At 40.4% G+C, this 9108-nt stretch overlaps 1 protein-coding gene across 1 annotated transcript in view; it reads right to left on the reverse strand.

Annotated features, from left to right (window-relative positions):
* CRACR2A (calcium release activated channel regulator 2A) overlaps positions 1–9108 on the reverse strand; it is a 49950-nt gene that overhangs the window by 39109 nt on the left and 1733 nt on the right. The window contains exons 2-3 of the mRNA XM_009702831.1: positions 5573–5684; positions 1501–1669 (exon numbers count right to left, since the gene is read on the reverse strand). Coding sequence (XP_009701133.1) covers positions 1501–1669; positions 5573–5684 — 281 coding nt within the window. The remainder of the gene's footprint in view (positions 1–1500; positions 1670–5572; positions 5685–9108) is intronic.

The raw sequence follows: 9108 nt of genomic DNA on the forward strand, positions 1-9108 counted from the left end.
AGGCTGCAATAAATGTTCACAGAATCCTAGTGGATGGAGGTTTCAAGGCATCACTAGTCAGAACACAAAGCTTATTAAAATCAAGGGCTACTTAAGCAGTTGCAGATTTGAAAAGGATAAGGTGGGTGGGAAATGATGGAAATTACATTTATTAAAAAAAATGCATCATAAAGGTTGGTCATGCATGACTGCAGAGAATCACAGGAACTGCTTATTTAGTGGGTGCCTTGCCAGACACTAAACAGGAATGGATAAAAAAAGAGATAGATGAAAAGAGATACACTCTACCATCCTGTCACTTCTATTAGAAGTAAAGAAGTTCCCACAAATCCAGTGGGGAGGGGGCAGTAGGAAAGCTAATCAGAAGCAGTTGCTCATGAGAAATGAATGAGACAGTCTCCTAAGTTACTTAGACAAGTTAACAAATTGCATTTGTACTGTCTCCCTTCATTTTGAACCCATTTTAATTTCACGGTGGGACTGTTACAAAAATCAGAACATGACATCTTGAAAATTTTTATTTAAAGATTTACCAAGAGAATGTTTTGTTTCCAAATCTGTTCAGCAGATACTGGAAAAAGATGTTCTACTGTGAATAACAATGGTTTTTTAATACTTTGCCAAAACTCTCCTGAACAACTTTTGTTTCTTCCTGACTCATTCTCTTCCATGTGCATTGTAAGCCTGAAGTTAGCCAGCAAAGAGTGCTATATTTAAAGGACAAAACGAGGATAAGGATAGGAAAAGTGGGTGATAAAAATCTCTTCATAATGAAAAACTTTCAGGATGACTGACAATGACTCCTTCCTGTAACAGGTATTCAGGTGAAGAGAAGCACTGATGAGCACTTCTATTTCATGGTAAGGATCACTAATGCATTTCTAAAATGTACCTACTATCTGTCCAGATTCTCTCCCATTTTTGCCCTGTGCTTTTTTTGATCTCAAACATTCATTGTGATTGACCAATGAATGTCAGGCCAACACAGAAGAAGCTCTTAGAGCAGTTTCTGCGTTCTGTGTTCCTGGTCCTGGAAGAGGTAGTGTTATATCAGAGCAATCACAACATGGACTTATGCATGGAGGGGAGAAAAAATGGAAAAAGGGGAGAAAACATTCTTTCTTATGGTTAACTGGTGCACTTTAAACATAGCCCTTGCCAAAAAAGCAGTCAGCATGCATTGTTTGAAAATCAGTGGCACCTGCAGATTACATGCTAGTAATTATCTATGTTCAAAACCCATGGCACATCAGTGGGCTAATGGTATAGCTTTCATATGGCACAAACACACGTTTCATACGCCTGGAGTACAATAGCTTTGATCTTGGAAATTTTGGTTGAACGGCATTTTATCATCAACATTTAAAAATTAATTTTTAAAGAATCATTCTGTTACTGAGCAGCCTCGGTTCTTGTCATTCACCTTGGATTCCATTAAAATCAAACCCAAAGCTGAATCGTAAAGGATCATACAATCTATTATTATTGCTGCAGACTCACTCATCCAAAACCTTTTTAGCTCCAAGCCGACCCATCAGATTTGAGAACTGGAATTCTTCATCCTCATCATCACTCACGATCTCTTCGCATTTAAGTGGGCAGGCTGTTTCACTTTCTGATTGCTGCATCATCTCATTATTCAAAGCAATCTGCCCCAAAAGAAACTGGCCTAAGAATTAGAAATTACACACGTTAGCGTTTTCGGAACTTACTATAAGAAGCAATGTCATTGAAGAGCAACATACTAGAGATCAAATTTTACAGTAAATATAATTTGTGAGGGAAAAACCTACACTTGTTTACAAGAAAAGGGAGTACAATGAAACAACAGAAGGATGAGGCTTGGCAAGAGTTCTATGCCTGACTTTGTCCCCAGTTTAATGTCTAACCTTCAGTAAAACACTCACCTCAAAATTCACAAACATACTGAAAAATTTCAGACCTCCATGAACAAAAGACATAAATTGTAGCAACAAGCATTTTATGAATGTTGGGGCCTTATTTCTTGATATGCTTACATAGAAGTTAGGAATCTAAAATAACCACAGCATTGGTACTGATAAAACATACCTCCTGTTTTAACATTCTTTTTAGTGCATGACCAAAGGCACACCTCAAATTCCTGTAAAAACTTCATATGGAAAGCTACATTTTATTAACACTTATTTCCCTCCATTTGACTCACATGCATTTCAATTCCTCTAAACTTGTCCCCTACAGTAGTTTCTTCGATCTATTTGGGATATTTCTATTAATAACAGAAAGATTGCATCATGGAGACATGGTGGGATGGCTCCCATGACCAGAGTGTTTGAAAAGGATAAGGTGGAGGGATACAGGGTCCTGACGAAGGGAAGACGAGGAGGGGGAGTTGCCCTTTATGTGACAGACAAGCTGGAATCCATGGAGCTCTGTGTAGGGATAGAAGAGGAGCTGACGGAGACCTTATGGGTTAGGATTAAAGAGAGGATAGGCAAAGGGGACAGCATAGTGGGTGTAGGCCATCTGACCAGGAAGAACAAGTGGACGAGGCCTTCTACAGGCAGATAGGAACAGCCTCATGTTTGCAGACCCTGGTCCTTGTGGGGGACTTCAACCACCCTGGTATCTGTTAGAGGGACAATGCAGCAGGACATAAGCAAACCAGGAGGTTCCTGGATTGCATTGATGATGACTTCTTCCTCCAAGTGACAGAGGAGCCAGTGAGGAGAGGTGGTCTGCTGGTCCTCACATGTACCAACAAGGAGGGTCTCACTGGGGATGTGGAAGTCAAAAGAAAGCCTTGGCTGCAGTTACCATGAGATGGTGGAGTTCAGGTATCGGAGAGCAGGGTGAAGGGTGAAAAGCACACTCATAACCCTGGACTTCAGGAGAGCAGACTTTGGCCTATTCAAATATCTACTTGTAAGAGTCCCTTGGGATAAGACCCTAGAGGGAAGGGGGCCCAAGAAAGCTGGTTAATATTTAAGGATTGCCTCCTCCAAGTTCAAGAGAGCTTCATCCCAATGAATAAGAAGCCAGGCAAAAATGCCAGGAGGCCTGCATGGATTAACAAGGAGCTCCTGGCCAAACTCAAATACAAAAAGAACACACACAGAGGATGGAAGCAAGGATGGGTGACCTGAGAGTAATACAGAAACATTGTCTGGGCATGCAGGAATGAAGTTAAGGAAGTTAAAGACCAAAGGGAATTGCACCTGGACAGGGATGTTAAAAAAAAAAAAAAGAAGGGCTTCTCTAAGTATATAGGAGACAAAAGGAAGACTAGGGAAAATGTGTCCCTCAATAAGATGAGGAACTTGGTTGCACAGGACATGGAAAAGGCAGAAGTATTGAACGCCGCCTTTGCCTCAGTCTTTGCTACCAAGACTGGCCTTCCTGAATCCCAAGTCTCAGAGAGAAAGGTTGGTGCAAGGAAGATGTACACTTGGTGGAAGAAGATCAAACAGGTCAGGGAATACTTAAGTAAACTGGACATACATAAGTCCGTGGGCCTTCATGGGGGCCCAGGAGTGCCGAGAGAGCTGGCAGATGTCACTGTGACGCCACTTTTGATAAACTCAGATCTATCATGGTGACTGGGAGAAAAGCCAGACGATTGGAGGAAAGTAAATGTCACTCTGATCTTCAAGAAAGGCAAGAAAGAGGACCCAGGGAACCACAGGCTAGTCAGTGTAATCTTGATCCCTGAGAAGGTGATGGAGCACGTAATCCTGAAAACCATTTCCAGTCACATTAAGGATAAGAAAATCATCAGGAGTTGTCAGCATGGATTCACTGAGGGGAAGTCATGCTTGACCAACTTGATAAACTTCTATGATGAAGTGACTGGCCTGGTAGATAATGGGACAGCGGTGGATATTGTCTACCTGGACTTCAGTAAGGCCTTCAACAAGATCTTTATAGAGAAGCTGTTGATGAGGCTGGATGAGCATTCAGTGAGGTGGACTGAAAGGTGGCTGAATAGTCGAGGTCAGAGGGTGGTGATCAGTGGTGCAAAGTGAGTTGGAGGCCAGTGACTAGTATGTACCCCAGGGATCAATACTGGGTCCAGTCTGGTTCAACATCTTCATTTATGACCTGGATGAGGGAGCAGAGTGTACCCTCAGCAAGTTTGCAGACGATACCAAACTGGGAGGAGAGGTTGATACCCAGAGGGTTGTGCGGCCATCCAGTGGGACCTCAGTCTGGAGAAACGGGTTGACAGGAACCTCATGAAGTTCAGCAAGGGGAAGTGCAAAGTCCTGTACCTGGGGAGGAACAACCCCATGCACCAGTACATGCCAGGGGCCACCCAGCTGGAAAGCAGCTTGGCAGAAAAGGACCTGAGGGACCTGGTGGACACCAGGTGGAACAGGACCAGCAATGCGCCCTTGCTGCAAAGAAGGTAAATGATATCCTGGGCTGCATTAGACAGAGTATTGCCAGCAGGCTGAGGAAAGTGATTCTTCCCCTTTATTCAGCGCTGGGGAGACCACACCTGGAGTCCTGTGTTCCATTCCGTGTCCCCCAGTACAAGAGAGGCATGGACATACTGGAGAGAGTCCAACAAAGGGCCAGGAAGATGATGAAGGGACTGGAGCATCTCTCATATGAGGAAAGCCTGAGAGGGCTGGGACTGTTTAGCCTAGAGAAGAGAAGGCTCAGGGATATAATCAATGACTATAAATACGTGAAGGGAGGGTGCAAAGAGGACAGAGCCAGGCTCTTTTCAGTGGTGCCTAGGGACAGGACAAGAGTCAATGGGCACAAATGAAACACAGGAGGTTCCATCTGAACATCAGAAAATACTTCTTTACTGTGAGGATAACCAAGCACCAGCACAGGTTGCCCAGGGAGATTGTGAAGTCTCCCTCCTTGGAGATATTCAAAAGCCATCTGGACAGCCCTGGGCAACTGGTTTGAGGTGGCCCAGCTTGGGCAGGGCAGGTTGGACCAGGTGACCTCCAGAGGTGCATTCCCACCTCAAGTGTTCTGTGATTCTGTGATTCAGATATTTCTGGTTATAGACACCACATCATAGTCATGAGAGACTTTCATGAAAGTCATGAGACTTTCTCAACAATTTTTCACTAGCCAACAACACATGATGTAACCTTGTATTTGCTCTAGTAAGTGTTGAGAACACTATAGAAGAATTGATTATAAGAGATAACCATAGATTGACAAATGAGTTGATTCAGTTTAAATTAAATATGAGGCTAAGGAAGAACAGATATTACAGAAGTCAACTGGTCTGAAGGGTTCAAGTAAATTAACAAATAGGTGAAGCTTGAAACTATGTTATAATCAAAAGTGCAAAACTATCTGAACTCGTATCTCAAAGTGGGAGGGTGCGGAGGAGACACATATATAGAAAAGATCTGACTGTATCTGATCTGGCCCTGGAACCCATTGTCTAATTATAGACATAATTTGCCCACTTCTTCATCTGCTACATATATCTAGGGAATAGTCTGGCTCGCTGTGTGCATCATTAAGTGCAATGTTAGGATAAAATGCTTCTTTATTGATGTGGAGAGTACAGAATATGAATAAAGCTCTATACAGGAGACATGCTTTCCAAACTCACTGAATCCTGTGGTGAACTCCTTCGGGGTAAGTGAGCCATTGCCATCAGCATCCAATGTAACAAAAACTTTTTCAAGGTCTTCCAGGCTAAGAGGTAACTCAGGATGCAGTCTCTGGAATGACAAAACATGCAACTTTACCCAGTACTACAGGATGAGAGGAAGACTAGATTCTACAGAACATCCGTAATACAGAAGGACAGGTCTTTTTGTTTCCTGGAGTGAAAATTTAAATACATCACAGAGTAAAACATCAGCTGAGGGAGATACACTTTTTATGACTTTATTATTTGCCTTTATGAATCCTTTACGGCAAAGCAGTGAGAATAATCTCCTTGTGACACAGATTCCAAACACACAGAGAAGAGGTAGAACTTGAGGTGGAGTCTCAGCATCCTGGTGAAATGGCTTGATTATCTTGGTGAAATGCCTCAATTATCATGCAGCTGGACAAACTTGCCAGCAGAACTGTAGGTCTAGTTCCTTCTACATCATGAGGTCAAGCCAGAGTCTCTCTAAACAAAAACATTATAGAAGGTATACTGTCCTAACTAAACCTGCTTTAAAATGTGTAAATAAATAAAACAAAGCTAAGAAAGCTGCATGGTCCAAGGAGCAAACCTGGTGCTCCTGTAATGAGTTAAATGGGGTTCGTGACTCTCTACTTCTGAAATGCAGCATGTTTACACCAAAAAAGACAAAACTTCATGAAACCAGCTCCACAAAATCACTTATTTTTTCCTGAGAATCTAAAGACAGGCATAAAAGAAAAAAAGACATTTTCTTTAAATCTGGCCCTAATGGTTTTACTGTAACTCTTTTAACAGTATAGACAGATTCCCAGAAACAGGAGGAAACTGGAGCAGCAAACAACTACAATAGCAAGGATTTCCACTGCGAGACAGCACTAGGAAGAATAAAACCTTTCCTTAGCTTGGGAAGCAATACAAACATACACTGGTGAAGCTCTCTGCTTTATTAGTTAATATTTTAATCCCTTGCCTGAACTCCTGTTGTATATACAACATATTAAAATTGCAAGCTAATAGGTTAGTAAGATCATCAGCACAAAAGTGCTAATCTGTTCCATGGTGGGGAAGGGATTTAGGGCCAAAGCAAGTTTCTCCTGCAATCCAAGAACAATAGAAATCACTATTCAATATATCAAGCCATATAGCCAAGGTAAGAATTGGCTGAGTGCATTAACCAGGACTTCCCTGGCTGCAACGACGGGTTTAGGGTATACGTTGTAAACTTCTATGAGTTGAATGGAAAAGCGGTAGAAGGAATTCCAAGGTGATCTTGAGAATGGAAAGCAACAGAGTTTCTAAAGCACAGAACTATCTAGAACTATCTAGAATAGTCCCGAAGGGATTTCTGAGCAGAATCAGTTGTGCATTGCTGCCTGCTTCCAAAAAACTAAGAAAATTTGACGTACAGTCAGTCTAAATCAATTACTTCATCAGCAGTACACCTGACTTACTAGCGGTTTCTCACTTGAACACATTCATCTTCTCAAAACTTTAGATTTTAATCTCTTAGATCTAAAGGGAAACTTCTTAAAATTAGCTTCTCTTGTAAAATTCTTACAGCCTAGACAGCACTGATGAGGGACGAAGTGCTCCAGACAAATTACTTTTTTACACAGAAAAAGAAGAAAAAAACCCAGAAACTGTACTCCTACTGCCACATCTTTGGTACCTGCTGAAGGAGTGCTTCTGGAGAGCTGGATGTCCACTCCTCACCATGTCATAAACACAGATCCACCTGCTGTTCCAGTACAACTGCTTGTGGGTCTTGCTGCAAACCTGACTGATAAATACATGCTTCTCCAACTACAGCTGGAGTGCCCTATTGCAGGGTTCAAATTCTGAACTGAATTATACTCATTTTGAAGTGGAAAACACCACAATTACTTGCATTTTCTTGGGAAAAAAAAAAAAAAGAAAATATGAGATTTTGAAGAATGCGCCAGCATCTCGCTCCATTAAATTCCCTGTGGATAATTTACAGACTTTGGTGAAGTGGGGCCCCACTTACCATTGTTACTAAAATTAAGTCAATGTTTTCCCAACCTCTCGTTTTTATTCTTCAAAAAAAAATTTAAGTTTTTTTTTTTTGTTAGGAAAACAAAATGTTATTGTTGGCCCCATATGTGTGTTCTTGTTTATTTGCTCATTTTGGGCTTACTATAAAAATACATAGACCTTTTCAATATGAGGTTATTGAAATTAAAAAGAAAAAAAAAAAACAAACCAAAACGAAAAACCCAAACATATTCAAAGACGCTACTGGAGCTTAAAGATAAATTACCTGCATTGCCACCCAATGAACTCTGTTTTTCCATGATGTCTATGCTTACTTATCTGAAAACACCAAGCTTTTACAGTGCTAAATAAAAAACCAGAGGTCAAATAGTTAAGAGCAAGATCTGAGCTCAATTCTGCTATACTCATTAAAGGAAAACATTTTGCAACACTAATTCTCGTTACTCATGATAACCTCAAAGCCCAAAGTGCAAAGCTGTGGTTTCAAGTCTCAGGCAGAATTTGCTTTCTTGCAATTTCAGAAAACTTCTTGTTGGTTTGAAAGTTGAGCACATTTGATATTTTGAAATGGAATGAAAAATTCCAAACAACCAGTATTAACATAATCTCAAACAGCATGATATAATCAGAGAGGTGTAAATCTTTAATACAATTACTATATTATAGACACATCAAAAAATTTGTTTGCAAGACCCGTTCCACTGAAGTTAATTGGATTTTAGATACTTGGTACTTTTTTTTGCACTCTCTGTTGAAAATCATGCCTCACATCACATGGCTAAAGATTAAAAAGCTTAATGTTAGCATTCTGCATTTGAAGTAACGCTTCATTAATGGTAAGTAGCACTGAACTAACAAACAGCAGGATGCAAAAGTGATCAACACATGGTACCTTTTAAGGAAAAAACTGATTTACTTTATTGTTTTTATGTTTTTGCTATAGGGAGTGAACATCATGAAAAGTGCAATTGAAATCAGCTTATACTGATTTCAAACTCTCATTTGCAATACAGGGATTCTAGTCATTCTAATCAAGCATAATGAATAACTGTAACAGTATACGTCTAATGTACAGTTGTTCAGTATAAAACATAATGTTTTTTTTTATTAATAAAATGATCGGTACCAAATCCACTAGAAAACATTGTCGATTACAGTCACTGGTGTCCAAATAAATGTCTACTAATCCACTACTGACTTACAAGGAAGATGAGACAATGACAAAGCTATCACTGGCTTCAAAGAATCAGGGTTGCTGAATTGCTGGAACTAACGTAAAAGACTTTCATTTATAATTTTTATGCATTGTCACTAAATTATTGTGAAGTCAAATGGAGAAGATGGGTCTTACCCGTTTTTTGTCAATGGAACTGCATTGATTTCAGCTGAATTACTCTTGATTTACTAAAGTGTTGAGTGGAATAAAGATGACCCAGTATCTTCAAAAGGACTGTATTTGTAAGAACATCTTTAATTGGATCAGCAGGCAA

Source organism: Cariama cristata, unplaced genomic scaffold (genome assembly GCF_000690535.1).
Source record: "Cariama cristata isolate BGI_N322 unplaced genomic scaffold, ASM69053v1 scaffold3606, whole genome shotgun sequence".
Taxonomy (NCBI): Eukaryota; Metazoa; Chordata; class Aves; order Cariamiformes; family Cariamidae; genus Cariama; species Cariama cristata.